Source organism: Suricata suricatta, chromosome 12, assembly GCF_006229205.1.
Source record: "Suricata suricatta isolate VVHF042 chromosome 12, meerkat_22Aug2017_6uvM2_HiC, whole genome shotgun sequence".
NCBI lineage: Eukaryota > Metazoa > Chordata > Mammalia > Carnivora > Herpestidae > Suricata > Suricata suricatta.
This window is the reverse complement of record NC_043711.1, coordinates 56,356,832-56,375,377: the sequence shown is the minus strand read 5'-3', so window position 1 is coordinate 56,375,377 and position 18,546 is coordinate 56,356,832. Positions and strand designations below refer to the sequence as shown.

General features: G+C 49.0%; 1 protein-coding gene across 1 annotated transcript in view; it reads right to left on the bottom strand.

Moving 5' to 3' along the window:
- The window catches only part of EEFSEC (eukaryotic elongation factor, selenocysteine-tRNA specific), a gene marked incomplete at its 5' end in the record, with an annotated part of 236,453 nt that extends 217,909 nt beyond the window's left edge, over nucleotides 1-18,544 (bottom strand). The window contains one exon of the mRNA XM_029917905.1: nucleotides 18,427-18,544. Within this exon, the coding sequence (XP_029773765.1) occupies nucleotides 18,427-18,544 (118 nt within the window). The remainder of the gene's footprint in view (nucleotides 1-18,426) is intronic.
- Nucleotides 18,545-18,546: the final 2 nt, after the last annotated feature.

Here is an 18,546-nt window from a genome sequence, read left to right as displayed (position 1 = left end):
GGGGGAGGAGGAGAGGAAGGGGGAGAAGGGAGGAAGGGGAGGAGGAGGGGTGGAGGAGGCAAGGAGAAGGAGGGGAGAGGAGGGGGGAGGCAGGGAAGCGGGGGAGAAGAAAAAGAAAGAAAAAGAAAAAGAAAAAGAATGCTGATGATGACATTGGACAGGAGAGGCCAGCTTTGTCCTCCATCCTGTTCAACGGCCAAGTAAAACAATGAATCTATTTTTTTCCCTGCTCTTCTTTGCCTTAAAAAATTCAAGAATTTCATTTCCTTCTTTGAAACACAGCTCTTGCATAATTCCAGTGCTCTCTCCTGCCTTCTGCAGTGCTGAGGGAAGAGGGCGTTTGACTCTCCCCTGCGACCTCAGAAGTGGAGGCATTCTGGTGCCAGACCCCGCGGTGCCAGCCTGCAGGCCAAGGTGGCACTGAGCGAGGCTTCCCAGGAGGAGGCTGACCGTGTCACAGTCACTGCTGCTAGCCCACCAGCAAACCCTGGCACTGCTCTGTCTCCACCTGGGCAGAGAAACTAAGGTTCAGAAAAGCCAAATGCCTATAGTCACACATCAAGCTAGTGGAACTGTCCAGATTTCAGCCTAAATCTTGTCTTTCTGACTCTGGGGCACAGGCCTGTTGCACTGCGGCCTCTACACTCCCTAGGGAGTCCTAGGAGGCAAAATCTGGGGCCTCCTCTGGACTTCCCCGAAGGCAGCTAGTAATTAGACATGACAAGCAAAGTATTGAAGCTTCCAGTATTTGCAAACTTCAAAATGCTTACTAGCTCCAGAATACAAAAAGAAAACGGCGAAAACTGGAATTCCTCAAAGCTGAATTCCATGTCTGCTATGACAAAAGAGGGTGCCACCAGTAAGAGCACTTAGGAGTCAAGGCAGATACAAGTATGTAGAAACTGCATTCTATGTGGGGTGTCAGCACATTGTATTTCCGTCCCGCAGCTTTCTGGGGAGGGGCGTGCCGGGGAGGGGAGGGCTCAGGCCACAAAGGTCTTAGAGCAGCCCTCAGTTTCTCCGGCCCTTCTCATCAAAAGGCACTCCCAGCAAACCCATGGGCAGACCCCAAGGAAACAGAGAGGGGCTGGCCTCTGAGAGTAGAGGCCAGGGCAAGCATTTCCTACCGGCAAGACTTTCCCAGCCTCTTTGCAGTTCCCGGCCCCAAAAGACCACTGTACCACTGGGTCCACGCGGTCCCCCCATCCATCCAAGAGACTGTTGGCGAGGCTGGAGCCGGCCAGCCAGTGGCAGCCTGGGGCCCCGGAGCCCCTCTGCCATCATCTACACGTGGGCACAAACAACCCCTGGCACTATCTTCATCTGGGGACACCATCTCCTGCAGCACATCCTCTATTCCCAACTCTTCCACGGTATTGGTGAATATCGATAATTACCTCCAAATGCAAACGCAAAGCAGTTTGTGTTTTGAAATGCGGATCATAATTCAAATTGGAAGCTGACACTAATCATTTGATGCTCACTTGAAAAGACCAGATAGGCTGTGCGGGAACATTTCAGTAGGGGTAGTGATAAGGAGAAGGGAAATAAAAATTATTGGTATTTACTCGGCCTGCAATGCTTGTGGAAGGAAACTCTTTTAAAAGGGAGCACTTCAGAATGGTTATTCAATCTGAATTTTACAGATAGCACTGGAAATATTTTCTCACAGAATGCACTCTATCTCTACCATCATATCTCGCCGGTGTGCCGTTCACGTCTTTCATTGCAGGAATTCTCACTCAATTTTGCTCCATTATGAGCTGACGGTGACCCAGCGTATACAAGGCATTCAAGAATCTGACTGGAAATTACTACCAAGGAACATCTGTCCTATTCCCTGCTTGCCAACCCTGCCTTAGGGAACAAAGATGGAAAACAACCCGGAATCCACACGCAGAAACAACTTTTCATTCCCTTACAAACTGGGCTGCCTTGGAAATTGAGGGCTCCGGCATTTTTCAGAAATTATGTTCCTGGAAAAACATGGCGTGAGCCCCTTTTGAAAGCCTGCAGCTCAAAACCTTCCTTTCCTACCCAGACCCTTCTAATAGAAGCCAGGACACGAGCTTCACGGGAAGCAAACGAGAAGGCCACCCATGGTTCTCCTCACTCGGTGCTGTCAAATTCAAGTTCCGTATGAAATGCTACTGATCAATTAAAGACCGTGAGGATGTCATACACACTAATATATTCCACAGTGTATGCGGCATCTATCTTATAGACACGCTCACTTTGGAAGATTTATGATGCGATTAGAAAAGATTAGAAGAAGACATCTGATTTCATATAGGGCTGAGCCTGGGAACCCAGCTTTCCTCGATGGCTATCAGAGGACTGGGGCAGCAGCATGGCACCCCCACACCTAGATTTCATTTTGTCTTGTTGCAAATGCTCAGAGGGGCCGAGCAACAGACACACTCAGTGAATCAAATAAAAGAATAAGCCTCCATGCCTGTGTTCCCAGCCCCATGTACAACACCCCCCATGCCCACAGGCTTATAATGGGTCTGAGCCACAGGACCGACATCATAGCAGCCGCTCCCTACTACGTGCCACAAGCTTTGCGGACATTTTCTCTGCAACAACCACCCCAGGCAAGATGATCCCCTGTGTGCCAGGTGTGCAAGCAGGCTCAGAGGTGAAGGGGCACTGTCACTGGAATGTGTGGCCCCTTTCACCTCCCCACCCCGCCCTCCGTCATTCTGGGCATTTCCTTGGGGCGCTGGCCAGGGCTGCCACTGTCTCGGCACCTTAGGCCCTGCTGAGTGTTAACATGCTGGAGGTGTCCGGTACCCACAGTTCCAGGTTGGGGGGAACAAAGTAATTCCGGCATGGGCTGCAGTCTCGGGGGACAGGGGGCTGCCCACTCTGGCTGAAAGACCCCCACAGAACAGCACAGAGAGTTGAAAACAGGCCAATCCTTGCACAAAAGCAGCCATGGCCTTTGTCAGATAGTAGATTGTGCCCCAAGGGGGCAGGGGGCTCTCACCTTTTCCTCTCTCCGGGAAATGCCTTGCTCTGGTTAATACCATGAACTTGCAGAGAAAGGTTGATAGCTGAAGCCCACATCTTCGAATGTTTTCAAAGTTAAGTCAGATAATCTTTACACCAATGTGAAAGGGGGAGAATATACATTTGACCTCTTGCTTCCAACAAAAATCTTTCCATATGGTTTTTAATTAGAAAGCAGTCGTTTTGCTCTTGCAACACTTTTTAACCTCTGCCACCATAGGTACCAGGCTACAAACCATACTTTCATTTGATTAAAAAATAAATAAATAAACAAACGTAGAAAGAAACAATATTTTTCTTTTTAGGGGAAGAAAAGATAGCCAGCAGCTACTTTTTGGAAGGGTCATGTGCTTAAAGGCATAGATGGGAAGCCATCGTGGCCCAGGCTCACGGTTTATTTTGTCTTAAAAAAGCCCGAGGTCATTCTAGCTATGCTGACCTGCTAACCTACACAATGATCATCTCCATCCAGGACCGTAAGCAAACACTGCCCTCTTGTGCACCAAACAGTCCCAAAGTCGGCGTGGAGACAGCTTCCACCCACCACCCTGTGGACAGCTTGCAACTGTACCACTTCGTCTTTGGGGCCCGGAGGTGGGGAAGGAAAAGGATGACACACATCTGTTGCTAGGGTGCTTGCTAAAATGTCCCCAGATTGCCTTCTGAGGCAGATTTTGACATAAAAGGAAGAGCGGAGGATTCAGCTGAAGAAATCAAACCAAAAATAACTAGAAAATAGTCATTCCTCGAAAAGAAATGTCAGTGGTTTTACCACAGCAAGTCTCCTCATTATGTACCTTAAAAACTCAGAAACGACTAATGAATCTACAATAAGAAGTATACAGCACTTCTTTTTTATCTGGGAAATAGTTTGTCAGGCAAAGAATTCCATTTGATTCTGGGGTCTTTTTTATCTGGGAAATATTTGTCAGGCAAAGAATTCCATTTGATTCTGCGGGGGGAGAAGGGCATAGGAACCCCAGCTTGCTTGTTCTCAAAGGAGTACCCCAAAGTTCGGTGATATAGTCTGCTTTTCCTTCCTGAAAAGCCCTGACCTGTTACTGTTCCCTGCAAACATTCTTCCAGCCTGAGGACATGGCTGTCCCCAGAAGACCAAACTAGCATCTCAAGAGAGCTTTAAAGAACGTAAACTAATGTTCCCTTATTAACAAACTGGAGAAAAATCAAAGGCAGAAAAATACCCACCCAAGGGGCCAGGCTTGCTTGGCAGGAGCCCGAGGGTCAGGTATTGGTCTTCTCTAAGCGGGTCTCCAGCTCTGGTTCTGAACCATAAACCGTTGAAGTGTTGCACATGCCATTCTACCCTTTCAGGCACAATCCAAGAAGGGCCAGATCTCCTGCTAAACTCACTTTCGGGGGAGGAAAGGAAGGCAAAGTTTGCCCCCAATGCATTACCTTTCAGCCAATGAGCACCCCGGAAGGGAAGGGGATGGAGAAAATATTTAGGGGAGCGTGCTTCATGGGCTGTGACCAGGACTCAGAAGGTAGGCTGGGTGCCAGCGACGTCAACTCCTTCACTTACCATCTCCGCTACCCAGTGCTTGCTTTAGTGCTTTAGGAGTGTATCCTTAAGCTTCACCTGGCTTCTAAATTATAATCAGTCAATGTTAAGTGGCCAAACACAAGTGCGGAATAGTGAAAACTGTCTAGTTCGCTTTGGGCCCAGATTACCAGCCAATTTGTATTTCCCCTGCAGCCCCTCCGGCTACCATGGGAAGAAAATGAGGGGTATAGTACCAGAAACAGATAGGACTAAGGGTGGGTGGGTAAAGGCCAACAGGACGGCCACCCTGAGACCATTCACCTCCAGAAGGCCGGCAGTCTCTCTCCCCCTTGCTCTCTGTCCTCACATCAGAATGACGAGACATATGAACACTTTATTCTCAAGCCAAACCAAGATTGACGTGCACCTCAGGTATACATATTTGTCCAACATGGCAGCCCCACACCAGGTCTCTTCTGTGGAAAGCAGCTCTGACACAGTCAGCTAGAGTGACCCTCTCTCTTGTACCACAGCCCCTATCTTTCTCCTGCCTCAAAACCCTCGCATGTGCTCCCGGCACCCCAGGGCAGGGCTCCTGCTCAACCTTCCGATTTTAGCTCAGACTTCATTTCCTCAGAAAGGCCCTCCCTGGCCTCCACATGAAGGAGAGTCCCCATGTCCACTCATCTGTCTCTGGGCATCCTCTGTCGTCCTTCGCAGCATTCTCACAATTTCTAGTTCTGTGCACTCCTGTTGACTTCTGTGACATCTGCTTCCCCCACCACCAGGTGGTGAGCTCCCTGAAATCCCAGCCACTCTGCTTTACTCACCAATGGAAACTCCCCTCCCAACTGCACATTTCTCTGAATTTGTTGGGTGAATTAACTGCTGTCATGACACACTTTTCCTTCTACAACATCTGATCATAAGGAATATGGTCCCCTGAACCCTAGAATCCTGGGAAAAGAAATGAAAGAAAGCTGAGGAACCAGGCCAGGTGCGCAGGTGGCCCCCAACCCATTGCAAAGAGTCAGTGACAGGACAAACAAGGAGCTGCCTGCACAGGAGTTGGAAAAGTCGGGTCTCCAACGCTGCGACACCCTAGACACCAGCCGCCACAACCCACAGGGGCCTAGGACCATTAGCTTGCACATCTTTGGGTACCTTTGGAGCTTTCCTTCAAGAGAACACAAGACCTCAATGGTGAAACTGGCCAGCTGATGGAGGTGGCACGGAATCTCGAGGCGGGGGTGGGGGAGGGACAGGCTGGCAGGAAGGCAGGACCCTCTTGGCTCAGGGAGCCCTCTTCTCTTTCCCTGGCAGACTTCCTATCAGGCAAGCATTTTGTAATGGTGTGTGAGCCCCAAGTTCACAACCGTCTTTCCAAGTTCTTAAGAACCTGGTCCTCCAGGAAGTTTACATGCAGGAGGAACGCCAGGCCCAAAGCTTGACCATCAGAGACAGGGACCTCTTTCTGTCCTGCTGCCAACCCAGACCCAGGTGAAGCCAGGGTCACCCGCTGGACAGCTAACATGCCCAGTCAGCCTCTGGAGGGCCTCCTCTCCCTGCACCTATTTGGAGAACAATCACTGGCACCGGCCACAGGCTCGCATTAGGCTCATTTCCCCATCCCTGAGCTCTGGGGCAAGTTTAAAAGTCCTCGTTCTGTCTCAGAATCAGGTCTGAATTAATACCCTTCCTCAAAAGACCTCCAGTAGCAAAGTGAAAACAGACGCACTAGACAATGCCCTTTGAAAGCCCCAGCAGGGGCGACCGGTGACAATGCAGCCCCCGGCTCTCAAAGAAACCTTAAGGTTAAAGGTTCACAGAGGCAGAAGAATTACCAAAGTACAAGTTTGTTCAAATTTCCTCCGGCAGATTTAAACAACCAGGGTCAAGCTGAAGATTGCTGGCAAAAACCTATGAGACAACTCGGCCCCTTTGAACTGCGTGGAGAAAAGAAAATATACGGTCTGGGAGGGATATATGTTATAGCTTTTAAAAATGTTCTTGAAAAGGTCACCCCTGTTAACTCAAAATCAGCCCGTTGAAGGATGTTTGAAAACTGCTTCTCTAAAACAACAGGGCTGCCGGGCCCTCACCGTGTGCGGTGAGCAGCACCGAGGTCGCCGTGTTCCCGGCATTAGTGTGCTGACCCTCTGTGGGCCATGAAATTAACCATCAGCACGGCAGAAATCTGCTCTGAGTTAAACTACTTTGCTACGCAAAGTGGCCTGAAAATGAAATATGAGGACTGAACTTCCACTGAAAGATGAACTTGTCTAACCTCAAGGCAGGCTTTCTCCACTGTGAACTCTGTGTGGCCACCAGTTTCAAGCACCACGGCAGGGTAGGTAATTGCCACAGGCAGTGGGAAATGACCCCTCCATCCCTGCATTCGCTCCTTCGCTCCTGTCTGCAGGCACCGAACATTTCCCCAGGGTCAGGGCCTGTCCTGTGCCCCTGGGGACAGAGCTGAATGGTAACAAGCTCCTGCCCTCAAAGGGATCAAGTCCAGGAGGAAACATAACTCAGTATTTAGAAAATGACAGCAGATGGGAAGAAAATGAGGTCTTGGGGTAGATAGGCTGTCACAGATCCTCAAATGAGGGCCACTGGATTTAGGCTGGGGAAAGCCAACCATGAGGCTTCCCAGAAAAGCAAATGATACAGCATCGAGAGAGCACGGTCTGTCTGTTCAGAGACCTGCAAGTCGTTCATCAACCCTGGATCCTGAGACAGAGAGTTAGAGAGACAGAGAGACACACAGCCATCAGGAAGGGCTGATGTCAGCCAGGCTGAGGAGTTTGGCCTTTACGCCAATGGAGAGCAACTCGGGATTTTCAAAACAGGGAGGTAAAATGGCTCTATGAGCAATTCGGAAAGAGTTCTTGGCTATCGAGTGGAAGACAATTTCAGGAGCGGGGCTGGCATCAGAGAGACCACGAGAGAATGCTGTCCTCATCCAGGTGGGCCCTAATGGAGGCCTGTCTTAAGGGAGCAGCTACGGTGATGGGGAAGGCTGAACAGGCTGAAGGACACGGAGGAGGAACAGGACCTGGTACCGATTTATATGAAAGTGCAGAGGCTCATTTCAAAGGCCATGCCTTGGGAGAATGGAAGGTGAAGAGGCAGAGAGGGTGGTCTTGAACACGTAGAGTCTGAGAGCCTGTGATGTTCGCTGCTGAGGAAACTAGCCCGATAAGCAGCTGGGTATACACAGGTCTAGAACTTCATCCTGAAATTTAATTACAACGAAATAAAATGAAAGTTCTGGTCCCTCAGCTGCAATAGCCACAGAGCCAGTACTCGTAGCCACATGTGGCCCATACTACCACCCCCAACTGTGCCACCACAGCACCCTCTCATTGTCACATCCCATCTGCCGGAAGGTGCTGACCAAGGCCCTGCAGACGTTTCTGGAAAACTGTCGCTCGCAGCCAGAGTGTCTGTCAGCCCTCTCCTGGCCACGCCGAGTGCCGATGGCAACTATGACCGAGCTGGCAAATACCACCCTCCCTCCTCCGTTCTCCAACCTGCTCATCCATGCCAATGATAGAGGAACAGCGATCTTCTTGTGTGGTCTTTTTTCTCTTGAGCAGAAGTTCTGAGGCCTCTCTCTGAACGTGCCCCGGACCACCATTTTGGAGAATAGTGAACAGCGGGTCTGCAAGCGTGCACGAGGGCCATTGGTGCTCATGCATGTGGCCCTGGAAATCCCCCAGAAATGACCATGAGCAGAGCCGTTTTTTAAGTGCCACACTGCAATGTAACTGGGAAGGCAGAGCTCAAGATCCAGTGTGAGATGGCCGAGGACAAGCCATTGACCCTCCCTGAGCTGTAAGCGGCCCATATAATAAAGACTGAAGAAGCCATGAGGCCAGAGAGGGCAGGTTCCCGAGGCCAAGCAGGTCAATGCTAGCAATTCCAAGTGCTAATTTTACAAGAAAAAACAGTCAGGTTTATCTTTAGGTAGCACCTGTGTATGCCACCAAATAAATATCCTTAGGAAGTAGGTTAGAGACAAAGGAAATTATTTTAGTCTTCCTGAGGCCCCAAGACAAGGGAGGCATCATCACAACACAAGAGATATGGAAAGAGGGAAAGTCAACTTCTCTCTCAACAGCAAAACTTGTTTCTTCTCCTGCCAAGAGAGGGTGGCCACATTCCCTAAGTCCTCACGCTCCCTCCCCACCCACCCAAGCCACTTCAAAGCCACAGGAGCCTAATCATACCGCATAAGAAAATAAAAGACCCAATTAACAAAAAACAAAACTCAAATAATCCGGGGGAGAATGGAAGCTGAAATCCGATTTGTGACGAATGGCCTGATGCATACAGGGCTCTTCAAGAGCCACACTTCCTACCAAGGCAGGCAGGGGTGAGGGCCCAAGTGCAGCTTCCAAGCAAACCAGGGGCTCTAAAATCAGACTGCAAGGAGGGGGGTGGGGGGGCCACAGAGCCAGAACCTGACCTCTGGAGCCTGGTGTGTATGGGCTGTACACTGTAGAGGGAAACACTCTGCCTCTGGTTGGCAAGCTGGAGTGGATCATCAAGGGTCTAGAATAGATATTCCCAGAACGTCCATTCCCCATCTTTCCTTCTGAGAGGCCTCCACTCTGCCCTGCCCTCCCACGTCTGCAACCCCAGAGCCACGCTTTTCGCTCCATGCTAGCCATCCTCCCCATGGTCGCTCTCCCTCTCCCTGCCAGATCTGAAGCCCAGGTCACTTGTCACAGGCCCTCTTCTGAGACTCTTTAAAAGCCAGCAGGGTCTCTTAACCTAACACCCACCACCCATCTCCAACAACAGACTCTCCAAACGCTTGAGTTCTGGAGTCCAAGGGTCTCTGCCACTCAGCCTCTCACCCTGCCTCTTCCCTGTGAGCTCCACACTCCAGCCCTCCCTTCGCCCCTGCATCTCTGTCCCCTCCAAGCCCATCCTTCAGAGCTCTGACAAGACAGCCCCTCCTAACCCTCCATGACCCTCGCACCCAGCCTCCTAACCCTCCATGACCCTCGCACCCAGCCTCTCCTCCTCCCACTTCTCCCCCTGACTGGCCGCCTTCTTCTTCAGCCAAGTTTGCTCTCATACCTGTGACTTCTCAGGCTACTCCCTGGGCCTGCTCTGCCCTTCCTTTTCCTCTGCCTGGCAAGCTCCAGATCACCCTCCAGGCCCAGCCCAGGGTCTCCTCCTGGGGGATGACCTTCCAGCCTGTCCCAGGCAGAGGCACTCACACCTTAAGCTCCTCTCTATAAAGCCCTTCAGACTCTGCATCTTATCTCACCTGGCTGTTGGCATTGCACCCTGCTCTTCCCTGGGCCTCTGCACCGTGAGCTCCTTGAAGACAGGCATGCCTGCATCTGCCCTCACACCCAAACAGAGTGTACAACAGATGTCTGCAGGGTCTCTGAGTACATGGGTAAAAACTGCAAATAACAGCACCCTCTGCTCCTCTGCCACCATGCAGGCAGACAAGCCCTCATAATGTGGGCTATGAACGCAAACGTCTGAGGGGCCCACGCAATCTGAAGACCACATGCCCCTCCTACTCAGTTCCAGGACCATGCCACCATGCTAGGGTGGGGAAATCTTCCTGTGTGTGTAAGGAAGTCAGGAATCTGGCTCAGTGAGGTCCCCTGATTTTTAAGTACTCATAATGATTTTCTTTTTTAACTTCAAATATTAGATGAGCCACCAAGACACATATGCAGGCTAGACCTTGGCCAAGACCCTAACGTGGGATGAGACCCTACCACGGATGGACAGACAGGATGACCCACCTCTGGCCAGGCACTCTGGCCAAGGACAGAAATGGGCAGATCCAGGACCAGGTCCAGAGGGACCCCAACAGGCCTTCCATACACAAGCAAATGACACTCACCTTTGCCCAGATAATGTGTTGGGCACACTTAATCCTCTCAACATATATTTATCTATTTAATTCAATTCAACTCAATTATTTACTTAACTCAAACTTTTTGTTTTAATTTTAGAGAGAGAGAGAGAGCATGAGTAGGAGAAAGGGCAAGAGAGAGAGAGACAATCTTAATCAGGCTCCATACTCAGCACAGAGCCCAAAGGAGGGCTCAATCCCACAACCCTAGGATCACGACCTGAGCGGAAATCAAGAGTCAAACACTCGACTAACTGAGATAACCCACAGAATGGAAGAAAATATCTGCAAATCATCCATCTAGTAAGGGGCTGGTATCCAGAATACATGAAGAAATCTTACAGATCAATAATAAAACCCAAATAACCCAATTAAAAGATGGGCAACGCATCAGGCAGTTCTCCAAAGATCACTAGCTATCAGAGAGACGCAATTGAAGCCACCACAAGCTACCACTTCACATCCACCAAGATGGTGACAACCCAAAACACAGACAATAACAAGTATTGGTAAGAATGTGGAAAGATTGGACCCTTGAATGCAGCTGATGGGAGTGTGAGGCAGCTTAGCTGCAGTCTAGCTGTTCCTCATTAGGTAGAAAGAGTTACCCTCTGACTGAGCCATTCCACTGGGAGGCACGTGTACATGCCTAAGGGAATTAACACATATGTCCACAGAAAGACTTGTACACATATGTTCATAGCAGGATTATCCATAACTGCCAAAAAATGGAACTAATCCAAACATCTTTCAGTTGACGAATGGATTAAAAAGCAGTCTATCCATAAAATGGAATACTATTCAGCCATAAAAAGGAAATGGAGTACAGTTGGGGAGGCAGGAGGGAGTTACTTTTAATAGGTATACAATCTTGGTTTTTAAGATGGAGAGCTCTAGAGATGGATACAAATGGACTATAAACTTAAAAATGGCTAAATGGTAAATTTCATGTAATACTGACTTTACCACAATTAAAAATAAATTTAAAAAATATTCTTTAAAAAAGGGAACGAAGTATACATACTTCATGCTACAACACAGATGTGTCTTGAAAGCATCACACTGAGTGAAAGAAACCAGATCCAAAAGGCCACATACTGGACGATTCCACTTTTATGAGATGTCCAGAAAAGGTAAATCTGTGGACATTAAGCAGATAGATCAATGGCTGCCTAGGGGAGGGGAGAATGGAGAGTGGCTGCTAATGAGTTTGGGGTTTCTCTCTGCAGTGATGAAAATACTGTCCACTGGAATTGTGGCGACGGCTATTCACAACTCTGTGACTACACTAAAGGCAATCAAAGCATACACTTGAAATGGGCGCATGTTACGGTACGTGGAATATATGTCTCAATAAAAACGTTTACAAACATTACTGAGTATTTACCACGTGCGAGGCCCTGGACCGGCTTTGGAGCCACAGAGACAACTCAGGGGCCGTCTCTGCCCTTGCAATGCCTTCATACCCACGGGGACAACAGGGGGCAGCCAGCGTCATAGCAAAGCAGGCGAGACACGAGGTGCTGTCTGAGCAGACCCCAGAAGGGCACGGTCCAGTTACTTGCCCCCCCCTCCCCAGGCCATCTCAGAAATGCCAGGCCCCACCTCACCAGGACACAGGCCTCCAGATTACCCAGAGCTCCAGACCCTGTTGGGCACAGTCTTCAAGGCCTGCTGGTCAAAGGGAACAGACTTAGGCACCAAGACAAGAGTGCCTCCTCCCCAGCCTGTTCGAGGCTCCAGCCAACAAAAGGACCGAGCAGGGAATATGTCTCAGGGCTTAATTTACGGGTTGTTTCCCGGGACGCCTGCCCACATCTTATTCCAACCTGGATGAAGTGATTTTGAAGAAAAACCCAGGAGACAAAGAAGATCGAAAACAAAGGAGATGCTAAGTAAAAAGTTTAAAAGCAATTAATTTTAAATGATTACAGCTTTACCAAAGGCTGTGGCTATGATTTCCTTCTGACTTTGATTATAACCTTCCAGCAAAATATTTGCCTCCAGAAAGGCAAAGTCTTTGCATTATTTTCTATTCCTAGCATGACTACAAAAATATTCTTTGATTTAACATTTGATATGTTTTGTTCTCAAGGGCAAGCCCCATGAGAAGAAAAATGTACCCCAACAGAATGAAATATGACTACCTGCTTCCATTTTTCTTTCCTGTTGGTTCCTGCTCAAGTATTCTGCATTAATTTAAACTCAAGGCTGTGTCTCTGATGTTGTGTTACTCCCAACACTGTCAAACCAAAGCAAAGTCACCCGCTGTCCAGCGCTAGGACAAAGTGCTGCAAACAGAGCTCAACTTGAGACTCTCCTAGAGACAGCTAAAGGCACTCCAACTCGGAAGGAGATCAGGAGGGATCAGACAGTGATAAGGGAGCAGGCAAAACAGAGAAACTGGTATGTGAATATAGGCGCACTTGGCACCGAGAGCAGCCGAACTCCTGCTGGACAAAAAGAGGTTTTAGGCACATGAACGCAAGGGATACCAGGACTGGCCTCAGCGTCCCTCAATGGTAGAGGGCATCCCCAAATGGACACCAGAGAGGAGAACCTTCCATTAGGGTGCACACTCTTAACCAAGAAGAGAAGATATAAGGCAGCCGTCCCTGACTGAGCACGAAGGCACAGGGAACTAAGGCCTGGCAGATTCTTGGAGCCAAAGGAGTTAGGACGAAAGAAGCATTTCCATTTATATCGACTCCTTCAATAGGTCTCAATATTTTAGGACGCACACAGACGAACACCATAACATAACGTATTTCTACATCAAATCACAAGACAATGAGAGGCAGAGAAAACCAAAACTGGGTTCTTTGGTGGATTGGTTTTACGATAGAATCATGCCAGAATTTCTTGCACAGCCTTTGTTGCCTGTGCATATATGGCTACTAAGCTGCTTTCTGGGCCTTACAGGCAGATGCCCAAATGGTAAGGTAAAAAAAAAAAACCTGGTTGAAAACACACCTTCGTGTTCACACACCTTAGTCCACGGGTCCAAAGAGAGCCTGCAGGACATACTCCTCGATAAAACAAACCAGGGGGACAAGCCCTCTCTCCACTGCAGCACCAAGAGCGCAGAGTTGGAAAAAGAGAAGGCCAGGTAGCCTGAGTTTTACAAGGACTTCCATCTCCCAGGCTTCGGAGGCCAGGAACCCCAGGCCTGCTGACTGCACTCCCTCCAAAGAGAGTAACCAAGTCAGATGTGCAAGGCTCTGGCAGGCCATCGGCTCCAGGCAGGCAGGGCCCAGAGGGGGTCCAAGCCAGGCAGGAAGCACCGCTGACATGGTGGGCAGTGGCGGCGAGGGATTGGGGTGACAAGTCGTGGCAGAAGAGCTGCTGTTCATTAACAACTGGAACAAAAGACCGGGAGACAATACGCTGTTAATCCTCACAGCCACCAGAGGACTATAAATTGCCAAGCCAAGATACCGGCATTTTTCAGCTCTCCTCTCTGCTGCCAGAGTTAGATTGAGGATGGGTCCAAGTCCCTCACCCCCACCCAAGTCTTTAAAACATACATTACTGAATCTTTTTGAAGTTCTAACCCTGAAAGATTTATGCCCTAAAAAGGATTTGAGAAAAATACTGCCCTGAAACACTACTCCAGGGGGCTGCCACGGACGGATACACTTTTTCATTCCCATCGAGAATGCTGGAGTCGGAGCTGTATGGTCAGACCAGCACGGGGTCAAACCCACCTCCAACACTTGGAAGCCTTGCTTCCTGACTTCTCTGAGCCAGATTTTTCATCTGTAAAATGGGAACATCACCTCTTACCTCACAAGACTGCTTTGAGCATTAAAAGGGGGGTGGGGGGGAATACCATAAGGGCAGCACTAAACAAATGCAAAGTATTACTGTCACTATTAACCTCCCGAGGACCACAGGACTTTTATCTATGGCCACATGGATCAAGGAGATAAAGCCCAATTTTCTCTAAGTTAAGAAAGTTTGGGTAGTGAAAGCACTTTGGTGGGGGGAGCAATAGAATTAAAGAGAACAGGCTTTAATATAAGATATATTAAACTTCAGAGATACCATCTTGGAACTCAGACAATCATTCTCATTTCCTCCTACTGGGGATAATGTATTCAGCAAAGAGTCTAAATCAGTCACAGCACACCGGAACTCCACCGAGAGCCCAATCTTCCAGCAATCCCAGGTAGAGGTACATTGCCTGAGGCAGGAGGAGTCTTGCCCATCAATCTCTCATAGTTTTAAAGCCCAGGCCTGATCCTGTCACAACCCTCCTTTAAAAGCCTTCTAGGAGCCTCAGGAGAAATCTATACCAAGGGCCTAATCTATGCTCAGCACTTACCACTCTATAGGATCCAGCCCACTAACCCACCTTCATCTTCACCACACCTCCCTACACACCATGCTGGTTTCCAGACACAACTAAATGGTAGCAGTTATCTCTGTCTCCAAACAGACAAAAAGGCGGGTGTAAGCCACAGATCCTTGCCTAGGCATTTCCTCCACTAGGAAAGCTCTTCATTCCCTATCATCTCCTATACCCCACCCACAGTGTAGTGTTTTTGGCCTGTGGGCAAAATGTCTGCTCACTCTGCACGTTGGACATTGCCCTCTCCCCAGCTCTGCTGTTAGCTCCTAGAGGGAGGGAAAAGAATCCACATACGTAGTGTACCTTCTACAGGCCAGGCCTGGTGCTGACTGCTTTCCGTCTGCTAACTCATCAAGAAAGTTCTTTGCTCACTATTACCATCCAGCCCAGGAAATGGTACACAGCTTCAGCCATTCGAACTTACTGAATGCCTACTGCACGCCAGGCTCTGGATCAAACGCTAAGAGTACACTGGTGAAGAAGACAGACAGGATCCCTACTCTGTTCTCTTGAGGACGGAGACAATCGACGAGTAAACACATACAGAGCATCCAACATTAAAAAGGGCTGTAAGGAAATAAAACAGGAACATGACAAAGTCTGAGGGGCAGAGAGATTAGGATACTTTAGGTAGGTAAGTCAGAGGAGCCCTCTCTGACGTGACACTCAAGCTGAGATACAACTGAGAAGCCAGATGTACCAAACAGAGGGAATGGCAGCTACAAAGACTGGCTCATTCAATAAGTAGAAACAAGACCAATGAGACTGAGGGTCAGGAGCAAGGGGTGAGGCTCGGAGGAAGACAGAGGCCAGACTGAGGGTCCTGCGGCCCAGAAAGAAGAGGCTGCCTTTTACTCTAAGCACAGAGAAGCTGCCGGAAAGTGTTGAAGCCGAGGGTTGACATGATCCAATGGGCCTCCGTAGAAGGAGTTTGCTGCCTACTGTGTGGGAATGGAGTGGCGGAAAGAGGGGGGCACGGGGTGGTGGGAAGAGGGCACAAAGGGTCACATGAGCAGAGCAAGGACCAGCAGTGTAGGGGTCCAGCTGTCAGAAGCAAGAGCCATCGCACAAAGGCAAAGATGGCTGTGCCTGTGGGTCATAATGACAGCTAACGGTATTGACCAGACCATGGTGAGGGGCAGCACAGTTAGGTAAACACCAGCCCAGGGTGCTTTACTTTCCAAGCCTCGGTTTCTTTGTCTGAAAAACAGGGCTAACACTCCACCCCTTGGGGCTGTGGCACACATGCAGGTTCTTAGCAACAGGCGTGGGCCAGTGAGGGTGCTCAAATGTGCGTGCCCTTCCCCTCACTCTTCCTCCTTTCTCCGGAAAGGGTGTGAATCTGCTCTCTTGAAGGAAGAACAGTGGCAGCCTAGGTCTCCCCATTGCATTGTGTTCAGGTCACATTTTAATGCCTATAGGAAGATAAGGAAAGTCTCCTCACTCAGGAAGTAAGAAGAGCCATGATGTCTATTCGAGAAGAGAAAAAAAGATCCCTCTTCTTTTTTTCTACAGTTTTACAGTCCAAATTAAGGACCTGCCAAATCCTTGAGGCCTTATCATTTGCTCATGTGGGAGAAGGCGGGGGCATGAGACATTTTGCCCTACAAAGAGCTCTTTATAAATGCACACGTTAGAAGGGGGCAGGGCTAGTCTAAAGTGACCTGGCACAACATGTGCAAAAGCTCCGGCTTTGGGATCGGGAGGACCTGGGCTGTGCTATTTACTGACAGCCTCCCTACTGTCCCAATTTCTTCAGCTATTAAATGGAAATCACCACTCCTTGCAGGGTTCTCCCAGGAAGGGGCAAACGAGCGAGAAAAGCAAAGCCAAAATAACTTCATGGTTGCTATGTGCCAGTGCATAGAAGCTCCAAAATTAGGTTCAATGGTCACACAGTTAGTAAAGGAGAAAGCCAGGCCTCAAGTCCAGTTCTGACTCGGAAAGTACGTCCTTTGCTATTCACCTATGCTATTTACTAAGCAAAACAAAACAAAACAAATGCGCCTTCTTGTTTTATTTTAACCTGTCTCTTCCATCTCCAACCTAGACTGGCTCAGGGTACATATCTTAAAACGGACTTGGGTATGACTGACCAAACAGAATTCACTTACAAAGAGAGAGGAGGAGAAAAGGGTCAAGAGGATCATGTGGACCCTAATACTCATCTGATGACTGAGCCATGAATTGAAGACTTTAAGCAGTGGGACCTTGGGCCAGTCCTTTCTCTTTGAGCCCTCATTTCCTCTACTGTAAAATGGAGACATGACCTCTGACTGCCTACAGCATAGAACAGTGGGGAGGTAACAAACATGAAAGTATTTAACACGGACCCCACATACCCAGTGGCCAATGAGGCCATCTGCCACCAAGTCCATGAAACTATCTTCCTAATGTATATTTCCATATGTGCTTGTAGGTGTAGAGAATATCATATCATTGAAGGAAACCAAAGGCAATGGAAAACAGACAAGGTGACCAAGTAGCTGGGTCAGCAGTGAAGAAAAGATTTCTTTTAGCTATACACCCTTTTGTGCCATGTGCTTATAGGGTTTCTTCATCTTCCAGAACCAGAATACGTTTTAAACCAGAATAAGTTTTAAAGCCCTGTCCATAGGTTTAACTGTGGCAACATGCGTCTGGAAAACTAATTCGCAAAGGTATGATAGTGGCTTCCTCTGGAGAAATAGGACAGGTAATCAGGGGACTTTTGCCTAATTTGTAATGTTCCATTTCTTCACAAGCAGAATGTATTTATGTACTATCTGTATAATTAAAAGTTAATTCAATGACACACCTCCAAAGGGCATTTTGGCAGTGCCCATCATGACTGAAAAGCACTGGGCTCTTTGCCCCAAACCAGTTCAGTTCCAGGAGCTTATTCTACAGACCTGTCAGTGCTCCCACCAGACTTGTTCTAGAAAATTCACTGAAACATCATTAGCAAAAACTGGAAACGAGGTAAGTGTCCATCATTAAGAGTTAGTTCAGAAAATGCTGGTCCTGGCGCACAATGGAATTTTCTATGACCTTAAAAATTATGGAGTTTTGTATGTGCTGATACGGAAGTCAGAGTAAAATAGTGTACATGGTGATACCATTTTGTGAATAAAAAGAAGAGGAAGGGGGTTACATGCACACGGTATGCTTGTCTTTACGTGGAGTTTTTCTGAAATGACACAAGGAGCTGGGAACAGCAGTTGACTCTGGGAATGGGAACCAGGAGTCCATACAACCGAAGAGAGCTGAGACCTTTTTTTTTTCTGACACTTTTGACATATACCGTTTTGGCAGTCTTCGAGTTTTCTTACTTGTTCGTGTATTACAAGCTTATCTTGTAAATAATAATAATAATAATAAACCTAAAGACAAAACCAAAAACTTTAAGGAAGGCACCTTCCTGCAAGGTCATGCCGGGTGGTTAGCGCTGCCAAGTCGGCTGCGCCACGAGTTCGAGTCCCAGGGCCTCCGCTCCCTTGCCGTGGGGCCCGGGGCGCATCCCGTCCAGCCTTTGGCGACCTGGGTGGCCCCAACCCGTGATTCGAGACCATATCCTTTCCCCTGCAGCGGGGCAGCGGCTCGGCCGAGCTCGGACACGGAGCCCTGCCGCTCCGCCCAGCGTCCCCGAGCCCGGCTCCCGCCCCGGCCCGCGCTCACCGCCAATGATGGTCCGGATGAGGGAGGCGTGCCCGGGGCAGTCAACCAGCGTGACCTGAAGCCGCGGCTCGCAGGGCTCGGGCTCGGCTCCGGGCGCCGCCGGCAGCGCAGACCGCAGGC